General features: G+C 42.6%; 1 protein-coding gene across 1 annotated transcript in view; it reads right to left on the reverse strand.

Moving 5' to 3' along the window:
* ST18 (suppression of tumorigenicity 18, zinc finger) overlaps window positions 1–21,284 on the reverse strand; it is a 177,835-nt gene that overhangs the window by 18,173 nt on the left and 138,378 nt on the right. The window contains exons 12-13 of the mRNA XM_015408368.1: window positions 12,249–12,364; window positions 4,995–5,057 (exon numbers count right to left, since the gene is read on the reverse strand). Of these exons, the coding sequence (XP_015263854.1) occupies window positions 4,995–5,057; window positions 12,249–12,364 (179 nt within the window). The remainder of the gene's footprint in view (window positions 1–4,994; window positions 5,058–12,248; window positions 12,365–21,284) is intronic.

A 21,284-nucleotide genomic window follows, 5' to 3' on the forward strand; every position in this document is an offset into this window, starting at 1 on the left:
AAATGCTTTCCTCTCCAAGCCCTGCCACTGCCAAGCCCTGCATATGCTTTTTGAGTTCACTTGCTGAGTAGTGCCCCTGCACTTGGAGAAGGCAGTAGTCATTTAAAGAGACCGTGGTCTCTTTAAATGTCTTCTCCAAGCCCTGCTGCAGCAGTGGTGGTGGCAGCACAACTAGATGAATGATCCGTTCTCCATTATACCCTATGAGTATAATGGAGTGGAAGAATTTCAGGTTTTCTGAAAAAAATCCTGAATCCCAGTGCCATGTCACTATTGGGATTTGGGAATATTGGAAAATACCGATATTTTTCAGGTTCAATATACTTGAACCAGAAACATACCGATTTTTTTGCACACCCCTAATGACTCCTGGACAGCCACCAGACAAGTCCAGGGCAAGCCCCCTAGGTGCTGACAGTACACTGGGGCTTGGCTGACTGTCATTGTGTCTGGCCAAGTACAACCCTAACCTTTTCTCACAGTTTTGCTTGCCAATACACCAACATCTTCAAATATAGACTATATTTTTGCATGCATCAAAAATGTTGCCTACCCCCCCTCCAGACCTACATTTTAATTGGCCTGTGTTTATGAGAAAAACACACACAACAGGCTCTGTCCAGTTACTCACAAGTGTTCCCATCTATGTGATGGGTGTGATTCAGTGACACTCATGTAGCCTCACTAGAGCTAACAAGACTGTCATTGAAAAGTGTTCCCCAAAAAAGTAGCCTTAAGGCACCTTAAAAAGACTAACATTAGTTATTGTGGCAGACGTTTTTGTGGATCCTACTTCATTGGAGTAAATTATCCAGTAAATCTTGTTGTCACCCCCAGTTTCTAAGAACACCAAGAGAAATATAATCAGAGATAACCAAACTATTGAGGTAATTTAGCTAGAAACATTAAATACAGTGATGTCCTATTTTCTGTGACTTTCATGTCTGGGCTTGTATTCAACATCTAGGGTTAAGCAGGTGTGAGGTAATTGTAATTACTATTTTAATTGGGTATTCTGTTTATACAGTATTTTTCTTAAATTGTGATTATACATCTGAGCCCTTGGGAAACTAGCTAAATAAGTCTAGAAAATATAAACAACAGCAGGACTGGCAAAGATTTCTAGATCCAAGAGCCACATTACTAAAGTTTCATGCATCAGAAAATCACAAGAAATAACACTACTGTTGACACTTCCTGTTTCCCAAGTAAGAGGCCTCCAGCCCTCACTACTTTTCACTCCATTCTTAATAGGTCTGTGAGCCCACACTCTCAGCTGATTGTCCTTCTCTCCTTTAACCCAGACCCCTTAATAGTTCATCTTTCCTAACATTCCCCCCAAGTTCTGATTTACAGCAGCAGCTGGACAGCAAAGCCTTTCATCCCTTTTTCAGCCACATTGACCATTACACAAGAAGGGATGAGTGAGTGAGAGGGGGTTGGTGGAAAAGAGACAGAAAGAGATAGAGGAATCTTCATAAATAAGGGGTAGGGAGAGAAAAAGAAGAGGTGAAGATTGACAGAGAAGGGCAAAAGATGGCAAAAGTGCCAAGAATAATGGCAGAGAAGGAGAGTGGGATACGGAGGAAGCAAAGGCAGGGGAATGGGATAGTCCCTTCGCACGAGTTTCTTACAGGGCCCTGCTTGTCAATATATCTAATTCTCTATGTGGCTAAAACTGTGGATACTTAAATCTGGAGACTAGAGCCACAAACAGACAAGACAGATCATTCTACAAATGTGAAAGGTTCCCCAGGTTTGAAGAAAAATCTGATTTTTTAAAAAAAAGTTTGGGGGTTAAAAAACCCCCAAATGGTAGAAGCAGTACCTGTAGCTTTAAGGAATAGATGTCCTTGCTAGTAACCACAACAGTATTGCCAGCATTCAAGCTCTGTTTTTTGTCAGTAAAAGGCAGGGAGAGTAGCAGGGTCCTTTTCAGGGCTCTTTTGGCCTTTGAGGGAGGACTCATGGGGCCAGGCCTGGCAGCAACTATTTCCTATATTTCCCTGCTAGTGTTCAACAGCAGCCCCACCCTGAAGCCAGTGTGGTATAGTGGTTAGAGTTTCATGTTAGAATCTGGAAGACCCAGGTTTGAATCACTGCTCTGCAGTGAAAGCTTACTGGGGGACCTTGGACCAGTTACAAATGTTCAAACTAACTTACCCACAGGGTTGCTGTGAGGGTTAAATGGAGGAGGGGAGAATAATATGAGCTGCCTTAGGTCTCCATTTCATAGAAAGATGTGTTATAAATGTCTTAAATAGTAAATATAGATGAATGGGGGGGGCAGATGAAAGGTAAGTTTATTGGTGTGTAGGAAGGATGGAAAGAAAAGGGGAAAGTTGAACATATGGGGGCCACCAGGAGGAGATAATGTGGAAAAAGTGCGGGGAGGGGGATACTGAGGAAAGTGAGGTGCCCCTCGCAAGTTCTTGAGGGTTCTTCACTGTGCTACTGGGCCCAGCCTATGGACTGGCAAATTGGGCCTAGTGTGGCAACCAGTACCACACAATTGGGCCCAGCTTTGTGTCCAGCACCACACAACTAGGACATAGTTTTTTCTGGGAAAATGCTGCCAAGGAGAGGGAAGAAAGGAAAGCTGAAGGTTGGAGGCAGATAAAAGCTGGGTTGGCTGGTGGGCTAGGAGAGAAGGAAGCAGGAAAAGAGGAGAGCTATAGGGAGCTTTCAGTGAAGGGAAAGAAGAAACAGTGTGTGTGTGTGAATGAGATGCCCCCAGCAAGTCCATACAGGTCCCCCCTTGCTGATATAGTTCTCAACATAGCCTCATATTAAATTCAGAGACTGGGGCCATGGGCTGACAAGACTGAACTTTCCATAAAACAGAGAAAAGCCCTAGATGTGCAGAAAAATCTGAAATCTAAAAAAAATTACATTGGGGTAACCCCCCCCCCCGAGTGATAGATTCAGCACCTGTAGTTTTAATAAACAAATGGCCTCAGCAGCTGTTGCTAGACAACCACAACAGTATTGCCAGTGTTCAAGCCTTGCTTTCTGTCATTACAATGAAGGAGGGAGGGGAGGGCCCTTTTATGGTTAGTTTGGCCTTTGAGGGAGGATTCATTGGGGCCAGACCTGCCAGCAACCACCAGGCAACTTGCTACCACATGACTTGCATGACTCACCCAAGCCCAAATGCTTGCTACTGCTGAACAGCAGCCCCCCCCCCCATGACAGTATGTCTTTCAGATTAGCATCCAGGAAACCCAGGTTCAAATCCCCACTCTGACATGTAATCTCACCTGGTGACTTTGGGCAGTCCCACGCTCTCAGCCTCACCTACTTCAGAGTGTTGTTGGGAGGATAAATTTGCAGGAGAATGATATAAGCTGCTGAAGCTGAACCCAGCAAAGACGGAGGTCCTGTGCCTCAGTCGGGGTGGTCTGGGGATGGGGGTCCCTCTCCTGACCTTCAACGGGGCACCATTGGTGCCAGCGCTGGAGGTGAGGAGTTTGGGAGTGCTCCAGGATCCCTCCTTAACCATGTAGGCCCAGGTAGCAGCCACTGCTAAGTCAGCCTTTTACCAGGCAGTTGGTTCCCTTCCTAGACCGTGATGACCTGGCTACAGTGATCCATGCGATGGTAACCTCGAGATTAGACTACTGTAATGCTCTCTACATGGGGCTGCCCCTGTCACAAATTCGGAAGCTGCAGCTAGTGCAGAATGCTGCGGCCAGGCTTCTGATGGGTCTCCCGAGATGGGAGCACATCCGGCCTGTCCTGAAATTGCTGCAGTGGCTGCCCAATAGCATACCGAATTCACTTCAAGGTGCTGGTACTCACCTTTAAAGCCCTAGATGGCCAGGGTCCGACATACCTGAGGGAATGCCTTTCCCCACACATACCCTGGAGCAGTGTTCCCTCTAAGCTAAGTTAGTCTGGCTCACACCTTTTTGTCTCAGCTCAGGAAGGAGGGCTCCAGAGCAAACTAGTTTATGCAGTAGCCAAATTGCTCGCTCACAACTTTAATGCCAGTAGCTCACAAAGTAGAATTTTTGCTCACAAAACTCCATAGCTTAGAGGGAACATTGCCCCGGAGAGCACTATGGTCAGGGTCACAACATCGTCTAGTGATTCCAGGCCCCAAGGAGCCCAGGCTCAGAACAACTAGGGTGACGGCCTTTTCTGTGGTGGCTCCTACCTGGTGGAATGAGCTCCTGGAGGAGATCAGGGCCTTGCGGGACCTTGTACAGTTCCAGAGGGCCTGCAAGATGGAGCTCTTCCACCAGGTTTTTAATTAGGAGCCGCCTACCGCTACCACCAACTATTACTATCAGTAACATTGGTGTAGCAGGCGGCCCTGTATGGAGATCAAACTATAGTAGCGTGTGAGACTGAACACTGCTGATTTGGAATGTAGTGTTATATCTGTAGTATGCCATCTGAAATTTGATTGGAAGATTGATCGAACAATATTATTCTGAGCACTTTAATTGTAACATGATTGTTTTATTTTGCTTTTATATGTTTTTATATGCTTGGGCACATGGTGCCCCTGACTGTGAGCCGCCCTGAGCCCTTTCACGGGGAGGGTGGGGTAGAAGTATAACAAATAAAATAAATAAATAAATAAAAAGATTAGGTCCCTGTTGGGAAGAAAGGTGGGATATAGAACATAAATAATAAATATAGCTGAAGATGGGAAAGAGATGAAGTGTAGGTTGGCTGGTGGGTGAGAATGAGAGAAGGAAGCAGGAAAAGGAGAGAGACTATTGAGGCTTTCAGGAAAAAAAAAGAGTATATACTGAGGGAGGAGAAAATGAGATGCCCTCAAAAGCCCTAGCAGCACCCTGCTTATAATTTGTATAACTCCAAAATTTGTGTGGAGTTCCTTTGTTTTCAGAAGCTACATTTGAACTGCAGGAAATTTGTAAGGCCTGTAAACTAATCTGTATTCATCAGAGAAACATAGCTACTATTATTTTAAAAGTAAGACATGTATGAATTTTGTTATGAATTGTTCTCAGTTTTTTTACCTGCGATGTGAAGCATAATTTCCTGTCACATGACCACTGCCATCACATCCTGGTGTTGGACACCTAAGGAAATAAAATGAAGGCAATAAAATGAAAGGGAAATGCACATGCTCATAAACTTCTTTTACTTAGCTGTGCCAGTTCACATACTGGTTGTCTTCTTCCCTTTGTATATGAATATATTTCATTAGTAAATATTTACTTTAAAATGTTATGACCATAGGAATGTTTAGCCTTATACACTTAAGATCCAGAGGGGAAGCTATGTTAGTCTGCTGCAGCAAAACTGTAAAGTCTTAAAGGCACCATGAGACTCATATATATATACATAAATGTTTCATGAATGTGGATGTTATGTTGATGCCACTATGAGTTTGGGAGGTACAGACAGGTAAGTTGATAAATGGGTCTAAATGACTGAATACTATGGCTGTTGAACTTTTCTATGCTTGGGAGAAAGTACTTTGCCAATTCAGTACTAAGACTCAGGAACATCCCAGCTGAATAAGAGATTCTTTTTATGCAGATATGTGTTTTTACTAGGCATAAAGTGGATCTGGCTCCACTCGTAATATATTTAATATAAAGACTTGCATAATCTCCTAACTAAATGCCCTGAATCTGGGCTAAAAACTAGAACAAGATTATCAGAAAGGCTTACAGCACAAATGGCATTCTATATGTAACATTTCTTTGACTAAAGAAAAATGGCAACATATATGGAATTCGTTTTCTTTCAAAACTAATATTATTGAAATCAGCATGCAAACATTTAAAATGTTAACTTTTCGGTACTTAACCCCTCAAAAAGGTGACTGATAAATGTTTTAAATAAGTAATAAATTAATAAATGAAAGCATGAGGAAAGGCAGAAGCAATTGCATGAGCCTGAAGCTGGCTTCAATGCCCCAAACTGGAATTATTTTGGAAATTTGTTATCAATCAAGATCATTACAGGGTTTGAATTGCAATTTACAGCTGAACATATATTGTTAAATAGGTGGCAGGTTAAAGTGCCATCTAGTGATACTAATAAATGTATAACCATTTTACTTTCTGCTGCTAAGAATACTGTTGCACTGTACTGGAAAAATAATACAAGTCCAAATAGGTGTCAGCAAGCTGTCATGTTTGATCCCCTAAATTGTGGAAAATTATGTCAAAAATTACTGATAGAATTAATGATGTAAATTCTTCTAAATTTTCTATAAATTTTGCTATGATATGGCTACCTCTTTTGGAACATTTAGTTCACCATGATGTAATACCAGATACAGTAAATGATTTGAATCTGTGGTAAGATTTGTTATATACAAACTTTTGTTGATAACATTCAGTATTATATTTGTGATACTCTGTAATTTTTGATTTCTGTATAAATATGATATTTTATATTTCTTGCTAACTTATTTGTAGGTTATGTCATTTATCTTCAAACTGTTCTATTTTTTTTCCCTTCTTTTTTGTACTTGTGTTGGAAAATTAATAAAATTTATATAAAAAAAAGAAAAAGAAAGACAGCATTATGAAAGTTAGATACTGCATGAATTAAGTAGGAACAAATGGACAGTTCTCTTAATGGAGGGAAGTAACAGTGGGGTCCCACAAGGATAGGTACTGGGGCCAGTGCTATTCAATTTGTTTACCTTCTGACTGGGATATAAAGACTCAGAGATTTCCATTCCCTCTCATATCTGATGAAGGGAGCTCTGACTAGAAATCTTCTACCCTGAAAATCTTGTTGGTCTCTAAAATGTTACTGGCTCTAACTATTCTACTGCAGAGAAACAGAGCTACCATCTAAAATTATTCAGGATGTTAAGAAGAAAGGCTGACTGTGAAGAGCTCCATATTTCCACAAACTAGGTGTGGGTGACAGTGTGGCAAATGAAGTTCAGTGTTGGTAAGTGTAAGGTGATGCACACTGGGACAAAAAAATCCCAACTTAAAGTAAATGCTAATGAGGTCTAAACCTGCTGAGACTGAGATGGAATGAGAGCTTGGGGTCATAGCTCAATGAAAATATCAACCTAGTTTGCCACAGCAATGAAAAAGGCAAACTCTATGCTGGGGTTATCAGGAAAGGGGACAGAAAATAAAGCAGCCAATATTATAATACCCATGTATAGATTTATGATGTGGCCTCATCTGGAATACTGTGTGCAGTTTTGGTCACCGTATCTCGAAAAGGACATTGCAGTGCTGGAAAAAGCAGAGATGAGGGCAGCCAAGATAATTAAGTGGTTCGAGCATGTTTTGTATGAGGAAAGGCTGAAGAGTCCTGGCCTTTTTCTGTTTAGAAAAGAGATGATCTGGGCGGAGGCATGATCAAGGTTTATAAAATTATGCACTGGGTAGAGAGAGTGGACAGCGACAACATTTCCCCCCTCTACCAAAATACTAGAACTTGGGGTCATCCAATAAAGTTGATGGGCTATGGATTCAGGATGGACAAAAGGAAATATTTCCGTACCCAACTAAGTGATTTAAATGTGGAATTCACTAGTAATGGCCATGGGCATTGATGGCTTTAAAAGGGGATTAGCCAGATTTACAGAGGACAGGTCTATCAGTGGCACCTAGCCATGGTGACTAAATGGAAGCTCACATTCATAGGCAATAAACCTCTGAATACCAGAGCCAAAAGGCAACATCAGCAAAAGCCCCCAGCCTGTATTCCTTGTTGTTGCCCCACCCCTCCTGTAACTGGTTGGCTACTGTGTTAGCCAGGATGCTGGACTAGATGGACCACTGGTCTGATCCAGCAGGGCTCTTCAGATGTTCTTCACTAAAATATATTCCATATTACCAGGGGTCGTTTCATAGAAAAAGAGCTAGGGGAACTCATTAGCATAACTCATTAGCATATGCCACACCCCCTGACATCAGAGGCCCGGCGGTGGACCTGCAAGGCCGGCGGGAGTGTGAGGAAGCCCCGCCAAGGCCCTCCCTGGCCCCAGGCAGGCAGGGGTGGGGAGAGGCGGGGAGGAAGCAACTTATCCTCCCTCTTCTCCTGCCTCCTCCTGGCTGAATGAGGGCTGGAAGCGGGGTGGCCGGAAGCAGGGGGCGGGGCTTTGTCATGTGCCCCGCTCCCCCGTACCTCACCCGGGGGAACTGCGATCCCCCGCAATCCCCCCCGAATCGACCTCTGCATATTACAGTCCAAGTTTGCTTTAAACTTGAGATACAATTTGCTTATTGTGATAACATGTTAGTCTTAAAGTGCCACAAAGCTCTTGGTTGAGTTGCTAAAGAGAGAGGGGCTGTGGTTCAGTGGGTAGAACATCTACTTGACATGCAGAAAGTCTAAGGTTGAGGCCCTGGCATTTCCAGTTGAAAAGGATCAGGTCATAGGTGGTATGAAAGATTTTCACCTGAAACCCTAGAGAGCAATTGTCAGTCAGAATAAGCAATACTGATGTTGATAGACCAGTGGTGGGACAGCTTCAAGTATTCAAAGAAGAACAGATATGCCTAAAGCTGCTGGAATACTATTGTCCTAGGCACATCCTGAGATTACTGGCTGAGATATTTACTGGAACACTATCAATTCAATAGCTTCTACAGATAGCATTAATTAGAACTACTAGGGAAAGTGCTTCTCAACGTTTACTTTTTCCAATTTAAAGATGATTTGATCAACAAGAGATGTTTACACTTGTTGCTCAAAAGCATGCCTATTAATAAAAAGTATATATAAATTCTTATTCTCCAATTGTTTCCTGTTAAAGTCTGGATATAAATGAGTACAAATATTTGTTCAATTTTTGTTCTTCTCTGCAACAAGCTGTTAGGATTAAAGCTAATCAAGCATTATGAGACAATAGCCCAGTTCACATGTTTCAGTTAATGTACTTTCAACCAATGTTCCCTCTAAGCTGTGAAGTCTTGTGAGCAAAAATTCTACTTGGTGAGCGACTGGCATTAAAGTTGTGAGCGAGCGATTTGGCTGCTGCATAAATTAGTTTGCTCTGGAGCCACCCTTCCTGAGCTGAGACAAAAATGTGTGAGCTGGAAGCTAAAAAACTGTGAGCTAGCTCACTCTAACTCAGCTTAGAGGGAACACTGCTTTCAACCTGTATGTACATGCCTACACTTGTTTGTAAGAAGAGACAATGCATATCCATGTTATTGGGGCCTAGTACAGATATAAATGTGGAGTTCACATATCCAGGATTAGATTCAAGTCCAGTAGCAAATTAGAGACCAACAAGAGTTTCAGGGTAGAAGCTGTCAAGAGTCAAAGCTCCCTTCATTTGACATGAGTAGAAATGGAGATCTCTGCTTGTTTGTTTGTTTAAGGATTTAGAGATCTCCATTTCTACTTATGTACAATGAAGGGAGCTCTCTAAGGTGCTACTGGACTTCAATCTAGTTGTTTTACTGCAGGCTAACAAACTCAGTTACCCTCTGAAAATATCCAGCACTGTGCTTAACATATGCAATGACTGTAACATGAGAATTACTGAATGCACATTTAAAGGAAAAATCAAGTGAATATGAGTTCACTGTAACTTATGAACACGACTTCTGTATGCATGGGTTTCCTTTTATAATGGGGCAGTTGGGACAGGAACTGGAAGCTCCTTAACCGTAGCCCTGGGCCATGCTGTAGTGTGATACAGAAGTGAATCCATTCCAATTTTCTATAATTTTTCTCATGAACAAGTTGGGTTTTCACCAAGGCCTTTAAGAGATACCATGGGCCCAGCTAAATCTCTGGGTACCCCCACCAACATCACACATCTTTAGATCCCCACCTCACTCACAATACATATACAAGATGCTTGATTAGAAGCAATACACTGTATCTTGACTCCATCATGACTAGGGACCCTAAAATGTTGGGCTCCTAGTTCCATCTCTCACCAGCTTTGTTTCCCTGTCTGTTTTCTGAAAACATCCATGATGAGTAAGGTTGTTCTTTGCTATTAAGCCTATGTTTTTGATCACCGCTGATAAAATGTTCCCTTTCTGTTTGGTAGTTTAACCCCATCATTATTTCATGATGTCCTTTGAAGCAAAATTCATCTTCTTGTTCAGCCCCACACAAAAACCCAACTCATTGTGTGAGCCCCAAAACAATATTTAACAAATGAATACAGAATCCACAATATTCTTTCACATAGTAGTATATCATGCGGACAACTTATTTCATTCCGAGTCATACAGCTGCTTTGGTACAATATAATCATTGGAGAGACTATTAATATTTCAAAATGTGTAATCTATATTTATAATGAAGAAAGTTCATTGTAATTGAGTCTCGGAGATAGAATTTTTCTTTACAATTGCTAATGTCATTATAGGTACTTCTTCATGATGGAGCCATTTGTATTGCTCACTAACTACCTCTTCTGCCAATGAATATTTAGTCAATGCTCTATGCCCTCAGTGTTACCTTTAGACTCTTTATATAGCAATTCTTAAGTGTTTCTGAATTAAATTGTGTGGCCAAGCACATTTTGGGTGTACATCAGCATGCAGTGCACAAGTATTATGGATGCTTTTAAAAAGCCCATACAAGGTTTGTAGTCATTGTAAATATGGAGAGAAGAAATTACTTTCAGTAAGGTGGTAATGGTCATCTGGATCCTCAGACTTAATATCATCAATTGAATGTCTTTAAATGGTCAATGGAAAAATGACTGCTTTTGCCCAATTGACTTTATTAACAAATGTTTCAAAAAATACAACCGAAGCCATAGACTACGTAGATCAATATCTACAAGCACAGACACAGTATGGCCATCAGCCTTTAGAACTAGAGATACAGGATGACCTTTGGCCCATGAGAACTATAATGTGGAGGTAGCTCAGCTCAGTCTTATAAAATCCAGAAGGCAAGTATCAGACACGTGGTAGATACCAAAGGTCTTCATGAAGTGATAGAAGTTATCAATAGGAAACTGTAAAGAACACACTGATCCTATGAAACCTACAAGGTTTGAGGAGCAGAATAATGCTAAATTAGAATATACCCAAAGAATTCATCAAGGTCTACTTGGAGAATATTTTAAAAGAAAAATTCACAGATCTTTCAAGGCACATGACATAAAACATTTCAAGAGAGCTTCATTCTGCTCAGAGCACTTCAATGAAATGTTTGAGTTGCTTGCCACATTAATTAATTTGTGCATTTGAGTGTTTTCGTCCCTCAAAATGTGTGGGTACTTCCTGATGAAATCTCAAAAGCCAGAGAAGCTGCTAAATAACATTTCTGTAATAAAGATCTTAATAAGAAGGCTTCCCAGATGAATAGTAAGGCCAGCCCACTTGTTAACATTTGAAAATCTTAGCCCTGTGGCCACATCACCGGGGGGGGGGGGAGAGAAGAAGGCTGCAGAATCACCACTGATGGCTGGAGAGCACAGGTCGCCAATCTAAGTGCAGTGCCTCATTTGGACTGGGGAAGGGACTGGTGAGCAGCCAGGGGAGTAATCTATAAGATCACAGGTGTGTTGGAAGCAGCCCCCCCCCCCCGGTTGCAGGCTTTTCTGCACTCATTAATGGAAACATGCAGAGATTATGCTTTTAAGGGACTTTCTAACATAAAACTGCAGGGACTAGAGAGTAAAGAGGAATTTTAGTGCTTTACAACAGAACAGTTTATTCTAAATAGTCAAAAACTGAAACTGTGCAGTTGGATGATCAAACGTCTACACTATGAAAAGCTGAATACTACATCCTGTATATATTATGAACAATGAGGCAATGTTTTGCATATCTTATTCTAGTTTTGACAGTCACAGCAAGAGGTGAGGAACTACACCAGACATTGAAGTTTTGCTTTGAGCCACTGGAAATACTATCCAGTATCTTCTTAGTGATTTCAGCAGTCAGTGCCCACACATTTCAGACATAACTTTGGCAACCATAAGGGCTAGCAACTTGCTTTTTTCACAAAATGAAAGCCAAGTTTCTCATAAAACTGAGAACATGCACAACATGCCATCATTTCCACCAAAGCTGGAGGGTCCTCCGTCTCAACCATCACTGCAACCATCTCAAGCAATCCCATCTTATATGCCTTGATACACAGAATGGGCCAACATGAAAGGGAGCATTTCTGCAAGTATGAACAGAATTTACAACAAAGGTACTAATAAGGTTTCATGGTTTATGTAGTAACCACTTCTCTGCCATCCATAATGTGTGGGGCCCAGCGTTTCAGAAACCTGCAAAAACAGTAGTGTATAGTATTCTTAAGACCAGAGGAGGAGGTTGAAAATCATGACATGGTTTGCAACTCACGTGATTAACTCTTTTTTGAGATCTCTTGAATGGAGCTTCGGTTTGGGACTAGGGACAGGTACTTCTCCTGAGTGTTTCTTTTCCTCCACACTTTCAGAGCAGTTCACAGGATCTTTCTGAAATAATAGAGGAAGATATTATTCTACGATGTTGCTATCTTCTCTTTAGTATTGATTTTATCTGGAAAATATCCCATCAGTTCATAGAAAACAGGTACCACTGACATCAAGGAGGTTTACTTCCTATCCGAGGGATGTGTCAGACAAAATCTCCTTAAGCACGGAAGGAAAAAAAAATACTGTCATATCTGAGGAACGTGGGTTTTCTTGTTATGTCACATATAGCTGTGGGAAATGGACCCATGTGTGATTATGGGCTTTTTCTGGTTATTATAGAATCTTGGGTATTCTTTTTCATTGTATTTCAAATTGACTGAATTGTACTGGTTGAAGACTGTAATAATAAACTGACTGACTGACCCATGTGTATTCTTGCCAAGGCATCTTTCTATGACTTACTGATCATCAATAACAAGGAAATTCATTGTATATTTATAGGCAAGATTTAACTACGTTTCCATCTATCATGTTGAAGAGATTTGTGTACGTTTACATGTTCCTATAATAAAAGAAAAGAATCAAACGAAAGACATTTTCTTAACTATTTTTGACTCTGGGAGAAGCACAGCAATATGGATCTACAACTATTGATGAATGGACCATCAAGTAATGGCTTATGTATATTAATTCCAGAGGGGTAGCAAAGTATTGTAGCAAAGGAAAGGGGGGGGAGAGACGACCAGTGACACTGTCTTTAAGGTACCACTGGACTTCAGTTTTACTTTATTGCACATATCGAACAGTCTTCACAAATCACTGCTGCTGGAACATATGTGATGGTTCGGGTAGGGCTTGGAAGACTCTGGTTCAAATGCTCCCTTAGCCATAAAGCTTTCTGGATTACCTTTGGCCAGTCACTGCCTCGCAGCCTAACCTACCTCATAGGGTTGCTGTGAGGATAAAATGAAGGATGGGGAGAACCATTTGCGTGACCTTCAGCTCCTTGGAGGAAGGATATAATGTGATAGATTGTTCATATCACATCACACACAACGCTCTTCTATGGAGTGCATTCAGTGGCAAATTAACCACCAGCCCCAACAACCTGAGGTCAGGCACGCTAGCTTCACTGGCTCGCAAGCAGGCTGTCAACTTAATCAGAACTGATGCAACAAGCCCTCAACAATAGAAGGTTTTGAGATACCAAAGTGAGATGGAACAAGTGTCAGGAATCCAAAGAGCTATTTTAGCAGGTCCATAGTGAGCTTTTCTTGCCAGATTTCCTGCTGGAACTTCAAAGAACCGAATGGAAAATCAGTGCTTTCCTTGCATCAAATAGATATATCCATAACCTTGTATCCAACCCACATATATATCTGAATATTAATGTCTATGGGTATACCTTGTGGGTGTTTTTCATGAGTGGAAGGGCAATTCTGCTGGTGGAGAAGGGTGAGCAATTCTGCTTGTGGAGAAGGGTGGGCAATTTCTGGCAATGTTCTCTCCCACTGTACAGTCTAGCATCAGCACTAGAGGGAATCCAGTGGCTGCAGCATGATGGCTGAGGTGGGGGAGGTAAGTTCTGTTCTATGAGCTCTGCTCTGCATGTAATTGGTTAGATCAACCTGAGATATGGTTAATGCTGTGAAAACCTTATATAGGGTTAATACTGTGATCCTAAGCAGACTTACTAAAGAGCAAGTCCCACTGAACTCAGAGCTGTATAAGATGGAGAGCTGCTTCTAGCTTTTGTTTTTAACCATAATTTTTCCTGTTCTTAAAAAAGCTCTCATTCTTTTAAAAGAAGCAGTCATGAAAAATTTGAATGATTTTTCTCCCATTTTTTAAAGGTGGAACAGTGTACCCATTGCTCCATCCTGGCTAAAGTGTTATATTTCAGGTTAAACAAAGGGCTTTCTCAGATCTAGTAGGATTTGTACTTATATTCTTTCAACAGAAGGCTTCCTGGTGCTACATCACACACTACTTTGGGAATTCCATCAGATTATAGAGTAGTGTGCAATATTACAAGGACGGGGGGGGGATGTTTGCTGTTTTAGAATCATGAGCCTAATCTGCCTTCCCCCCCAACACACAGAAGCACTTGCTTAGTTCTTTGGATCCTGACCAGTGAGCGTATTCCAATGCACATTCAAGGGTCAAAAACAGGAATAAATTCCATTAATGTACAGATGGAAGTTTATATTGATTTTTGCAAAGATCAGAACATAATGACACGAATAACAGATAACAGCATCTGGCACTTTTAACATTTTAAACCCGGAAATCTTCAGGGAACATACAGTTGGACTAAATTGACAACTCCAGATATTTCTTGGCACTTTGCTTTTGGAGATAGCATGAACCTTTTTCAAAATTCAGGGTTTTCTTCTTTTTTTTTTAAAGGGGGCACTTGGACACGAAATTTCACTGTGCGTGATGGAGACAATGTTTTGTAGGCATAACCAGCAAAATACAAAAACTGTTCTGACTATGAACTAAACAACAAGAAACTATAAACAGAAACCGTAAGTGTTCGTTTTAGCTCCTTGACATTTTTATGATTTGTAGAGTCTTTGTTCCTGAGACTCTTGTCCATAGACAATATCATGTAAAACAAATATGTCTTAGGTACAAAATTATTCCCCACAATCACATGGCTCCCTTCTTTGCATTCCATGATTATACAATACAAGCAGGAACCTGTGAGAACTGTGGTGGGAGGAATCTCATCCTTCCCTTCCACTGACCTGCTGAGTCAGCCACTGGACCCCCAGCCCAACTGCCTGCAGTGCTGCCACCGCTCCTGCTCTCCCATCCCCTGGCCTCCCACCTGGTTCATGTGGTAGAGAGTGGTGGCACTGGCTCCTGCCTCTTTGCCTCCCCTCCTGCAGATGAGGGGCTGTCCTCAGTGACAGAGAGGGTGAGCAGCACTGGGTCCCAATACTCCTGTTCTAGATCCTCACAGAGGAGCAGCAAGAGGAAGCAGGGCTGGCATCAGCAGCCTCAGCAGCAGAGGAAATTGAGTCAGTGGCAGCTCCTGCTCCTTCTACCCCCGACTGCATTGCTGCTGCTCCAGCCACAGTTGGGGAGGGTGACAGTGGCTCCTGCTCTCCCCATCTCTGCTATCTCTGGCTGAATCTGCATCTGCTGCGTAAAGCAGTCTCGGTCTGTTGTGGTGCCATTGTACATTGTTCCCCTTTCCCTTCCATTCTGGCTCAGGATAAAAGCTTGCACTCTGCATCAGACCTCACCATGGTGACCGAGGGGGCGTGTGGGAGGGAGAGGGGGGAGGAGCAGCCTCCTGGGGTGCCAACAGGGCACTGAGCTGCAGGAGGAAATGGCACCCACAACCCCCCGCCCGCAGAAAGTAAAGGGCAGTGACCTGGTGGAGGGGGAGGTGGAGGGGGGCTGGAAAGTGAATGAGCTGGGTAAAGAACACAAAACACCCAGCGGTTGCCAGGCAGGGAGTTCTGGGGACTGCCCCAGGAAATAACATGGTTCAGCGGCAGGCATGCTTCTAACCCACAAAGAAACATGATGGAAGAAAAACTGGGGAGGGGGAGGATTTGGCTCCAGTTGTCTGCTTATCGCTCTCATCGGCTCAGGGGCGGGGAGGAGCAATTGCTCTGGTTGAACACTGGATCCACATAAGCCAGTGAGATGCCATAGTGACTTTGGAGTCACCATTTCAGGGCAATAAAATTATGCAGACAGCCAATGCTGAGTCAATACAATACAGGAATGGCTGTGGCAAGCAATGCAGACAGAGATTTGTGAGAGGATTTGGGACTGCCGGCACAGCGTCAGGAAAGACCAATGCAGATTGGACCTCTGTCTCTCATATACACCCAACACAGGTGACAGCAACGCAGAGGATGTAACACTCCTCTGTTTGCGGAGAATTTAAACCCTTCCATTTAAAAAAAACAAAAACAAAAACTTTTCAGATTTTCTGCAAACTTAGGAGGTTTCACAGGTTTGTAAAAATATCTGCTTCCCTATCTGTTTCCCAATTCCTCAAATTTAATCATACACTGATGAGTCATTTTGAGAATTAGATATACTGATTACTTACAAGGCCAGTTTCCCTCTCTTCCCACTGTGAGACAAAGCCTCATAAGACATTCAGGCACTACTCTGTTTCAGCTATGCCTCCAGTCTTCTTGCAACACCCACTTGCCCGTGCCTAAAAAACTCAGTGCTACTCAGGGCTCTTTTTGTAGAAAAAGCCCAGCAGGAACTCATTAGCATAATAGGCCACACCCAACAGCAGAAACTTATTAGCATATTAGGCCACACCCCTGATAGCACAGCTCATTAGCACATTAGGCCGCACCCCCATGTTACCAGAAGTGTGGTTATCCAGCCACACCCACCTTTTGCTTGTTATTCTGTTGACCTTGTTTGTTGTCAAAACCCAGGGCTTTTTTGTAGCAGGAACTCCTTTGCATGTTAGGCCACACACCCCTAATGTAGCCAATCCTAATGAGTTTCTGCTGTTGGGTATGGCCTATACTAATGAGTTCCTGCTGGGCGTGGCCAACTTGGGAGCCAGCTGGAACTCCGTTCCTGTGCGTTCCTGCCCCCAAATAGCCCTGGTGCTACTGATTGGGCATATTACTTCCAGTGGTACATACACTTAGGGGTACAGTGGCCAAATTGCACAGGAGACATCTAACCACACACATACAAACCACTTCTCGGTTGCTTTAGTTCTTAAATGCATTGCTTTCCCAGAGCCTCATCAGTTATTTATAGGCAAGTATAAGCAAGCGTTCCATGCACCTTGGTGTTTAGTCATGCCGGCCACATGACCACGAAAATGTCTTCGGACAGTGCTGGCTCTTTGGCTTTGAAACGGAGATGAGCACCGCAACCCTAGAGTCGGATTTGACTGGCTTTTGAGCAAGGGAACCTTTACCTTTACCTTTTATTATGCCAAAGGAAATGATGAACTTTTGGTGTTCAGAGCACTGTAATTGCTTGATAATGTCTTGCAATTTGTTAAAATGAAATTATCGATAGATTTTCCTGGTTTGCTACACACTATATTGCTGCTTCTGTGCCTTTCATCAGATATGCACAAACATAGCAAAAACAAACAAACAAAAAGTAGAATATTGTGGGGTTTATGTCAAGCTTGTTGGTTTGCTACCTGGAACGGCTGAGATGAAATGAACTTCCTGGTCTATCTGGCTGCCTACAGTATTGTTCCAGCAACAGTCTTGGGATGGGGGGTGTACACAAGTAGAGACTACAGAAGGTCCTCTAGACATGTTGTGAGAGATAGGGAGGGATCTTCTGCAATGAGCTTTAATGTGTTCTATTATCTGAAGATGAAATAAGCAGTCATATCACAACTGTAAGCACTGTGGTCCTCAACTGCCACAAGGATAACACCACTGATGAGGCAGCATGAGATCAACATGCTTGAGGGGCAAGCCTGGATGTAGAGATGGGTATATCATTAGTAGGGTGGTCAACTCAGGGTTGGGAAATCCCCAGAGATTTGGGGGTGAAGTCTGGAGAGGGGAGGGACCTCAGTGGGGCATAATGTCATGGAGTCCACCCTGCAAAGGAGTCATTTTCTCCAGGAAAACTGATATTTGTAGTCTGGAGCAGTGTTCCCTCTAAGCTGAGTTAGTGTGAGCTAGCTCACAGTTTTTTAGCTTCCCGCTCACACATTTTTGTCTCAGCTCAGGAAGAATGGCTCCAGAGCAAACTAATTTATGCAGTAGCCATATTGCTTGCTCACAACTTTAATGCCAGTAGCTCACAAAGTAGAATTTTTGCTCACAAGACTCCACAGCTTAGAGGGAACATTGGTCTGGAGGTCATTTGTAATTCTGGGAAATCTCCAGGTTCCAGTTGGATGTTGGCAACCTTAACTGTTAGTGTGGTCATCTTCAGATGACAAACAAAAGGAGAACAATCTTCAAAAGGGGTAGATAACAAATTTTTCAGATGCTAATTTACATTGATAGATACATATTTACACATACATACAAAAACTTAAGTACAAACACAACTCACCTTAGTGCAAGCTCTGCCTGTTACCCAGGTGCTAAACTGTTGATGGCCCCTGTTGGTGTCAAGGCCCCTGCTCTCCCTTCCTAGGGCTCAGCAGATTTAATTCACCGCAAATAACCTTGTTAGTTTTAGCAGCCCTCCTTCCAATTGCAGCCTGTGGCTGCTCAGGAATCTAGCCTCTACAGTCTCTTTAACTGATTTTACCAGACAAAAGCAAAACCTGGACACTTCAGAGGACAGGTCTTTAAAAAAAAACACCACCCCCCGACTCTGAAGAGGTTGGGCTTCAAAAAGCAGAACTGTCTCCTGAAGAAGAGGATCAGGGTCAGCTTTTCTTTTTGCTTCTGAGCTCTTCATGCTGCCCAGTAGTTTGTTTTCCTTGTCTCTTGGCTGGTTTGCTTCAGACTACCTCCTGCTGGCTTCACCAGGGACTTCCTACCAAACAAGCAAGATGCTCAAAAGATTTGGCTGGTTTGGTAGTTGTCTGGCTTGGGGGTTTGTGGATCCTGATTTGCCACAACAAGTTTACCTAGGGTTAGTGAATACAATGCCCATAACAGTTGCTGTGTGGACGCAGCATTATCTTGGTCCTCATTTCAGCTGTCTTACTGAAGCAAGCTATTTACATGTAACAGCTCAGCAAAGGGACTGGTTGTTGTTTCCTCCATAATGCCATAGACCTTTCCTCAAGTAAAGTGTGCAGTGGCATGGAGAAAATTCTGATCTGCCTTGTGAGATACTACTGGCCACAAACTGCTTGACATAAGGAGACACCATTGGAGGAAGCAATTTAATATGGTTTCCATATGGCAGCCATTTTGCGTGCACCGTTCCTAAGTTATAGAAAAAGACACATCTGAACAAACTGTGCTGATTCCTGCTAATTTATCGAAGTGCCACTCAATTGGCATTAAAAGGGTCCAAGGCTGATTTTTCACCATAATAGCAAGTCCAAATAAACCTCCCCTTTGCCTAGTCCTGGCATCAGTGTTCATATAGAAAACATGGCCAAAAAGATAGAGAGAGAAAAAGAAAAAAACAAACAAACAAAAGACAACTGCCAACACTCAGTAAACACATAAATGAAAAGGGTATAACAAAAATCAAGGAAATCACCAGGTTTTAAATTATAATTTAGTACAGTATCTCTTACACATGATGAATTACTTTATGTAAATATTTGTGTTATTTATGAGGGGTGGGTATGGGCCCACAGCTGCATTTTTGTTTTCTAGTCAATCTCCATTGTAGGCCAAATTGACATGCTATGGTGACATGCATATTGATGTTCTTTTCTAGTATCTTTGTGAGGAACAGAAAGCAGTGAATGGAATGTGACTTATTTTTTTATTATTTACTTGATTACTTTAGTGACTGAACCTGATGATTGCTTTAGCACTAAACCGCACGTAACATGGGCAGACGCTGTTAGGAAGCAAGTTTTTTTTCCCGTTTCCCCACAGCATTGTGGTGCATTCGTTCACCTCTCTGATTTCAACCAGCTTCTCTCTGATATTTCTCAAAGCTGCTTTGCTGCAAATTTTTGAGAAAGACCACAGCAGAGCCAAGATGCCTGGTATGGTGTCTGGGTGGGGAAATTTGGATTTTCCCAGCCCCAACCATAAAGCATTCATTTTCTATTGCACTGGTTTAATTATTTTTAAACCTAATATGTAGCTACAATGACAGACTCTCCCATGTGGACAGTCAAAGCAGTACTGAAGCTAGGGTTGGCAGGTCCATTGGACCAGCCGGTGGGGGATGGGGTGAACTTACTGGGAGTGGGAGGGAAGAAGCCAGAAATAAACATGACGTGCCTACGTCACCTGGAAGTGATGTAGGCACCTCTAGGGCTCTGATTTGTGGGCAAAACCTCTATGATAGAATTAGCTTCTACCATAGAGTTTTGCCCCAAAATCAGAGTGTCAAACCACCACCCCCGTCACCAACATGCCTACATCACTTCTAGGTGATGTATGCACATCGCATTCATTTCCAGCTTCTTGTCTGTTTGGGGGTAATCGGGGTGTGTGTGTGCCTGAAACTGAGGGACCCCTGCCTGTACTAGAGGGTCGGGCATCCCTAACTGAGGCTTCCCATGGATACTTTCCATTTAAAATTTCATCTCTTTCTTCTCTTTCCACATTAATTATTTCCTGTTCTTTGCTTCAGCCTGCCAGTTTTCTTGAGTACTAAGGAATCAACTTGTTTCTTTGAGATGGGGCTACAAGGCTTGTACTTTTAAGCAGCCAAAGCCATTGTTATATTAAAATTTCTTTCTGATGGTTATGCTGTAACTTCTTTATTATGATAATGAAAAATAATATAAATAATTTAAAAAATATGTACAGTGACTTAAGCTTGTTATAAAACAAAAAGCAGCATTTAACCCTCTCCTAACTCATAAGTAACCACTTATTCATGAGGGCTGCAAGTAGGGCTGCCAGCCTCCAGGTGGGGCCTGGGAATCTCCCAGAATTACAGTTCGTCTCCAGACTACAGAGATCAGTCCCCCTGGAGGGTGGATTCTAGGGCATCATACCCCACTGTGGTCCCTGTTCTCCCCAGGTTCCATCTCCAAATCCCCAGGAGCTTCCTGACCTGGATCTGGTCACCCTACCCCCCATCCCCTGTCATTGGTAAGGGGAGACCTGGCAAGCCTAGCTACAATACAGCCAAGCAGTCAAGAAGGAATGGGAAATAATTATACTGAACACAAAGAGAAAAATGGAATCTTTGCTGAAGAGGACACATTTCAAACAAGCATGCAGTAAGGTTTTACCTGTGGGAAATAAATTATATGGAGAATAAGAACATAAGAGACGCCAATGTTGGATCAGGCTAAAGGCCCATCCACCATCCAGTCCAACGTCACACAGTGGCCAAAAATACCAGGTGCCATCAGGAGGTCCACCAGTGGGGCCAGGACATTAGAAGCCCTCCC

Source organism: Gekko japonicus, unplaced genomic scaffold (assembly GCF_001447785.1).
Source record: "Gekko japonicus isolate JY-2015 unplaced genomic scaffold, Gekko_japonicus_V1.1 scaffold504, whole genome shotgun sequence".
NCBI classification, from domain to species: domain Eukaryota; kingdom Metazoa; phylum Chordata; class Lepidosauria; order Squamata; family Gekkonidae; genus Gekko; species Gekko japonicus.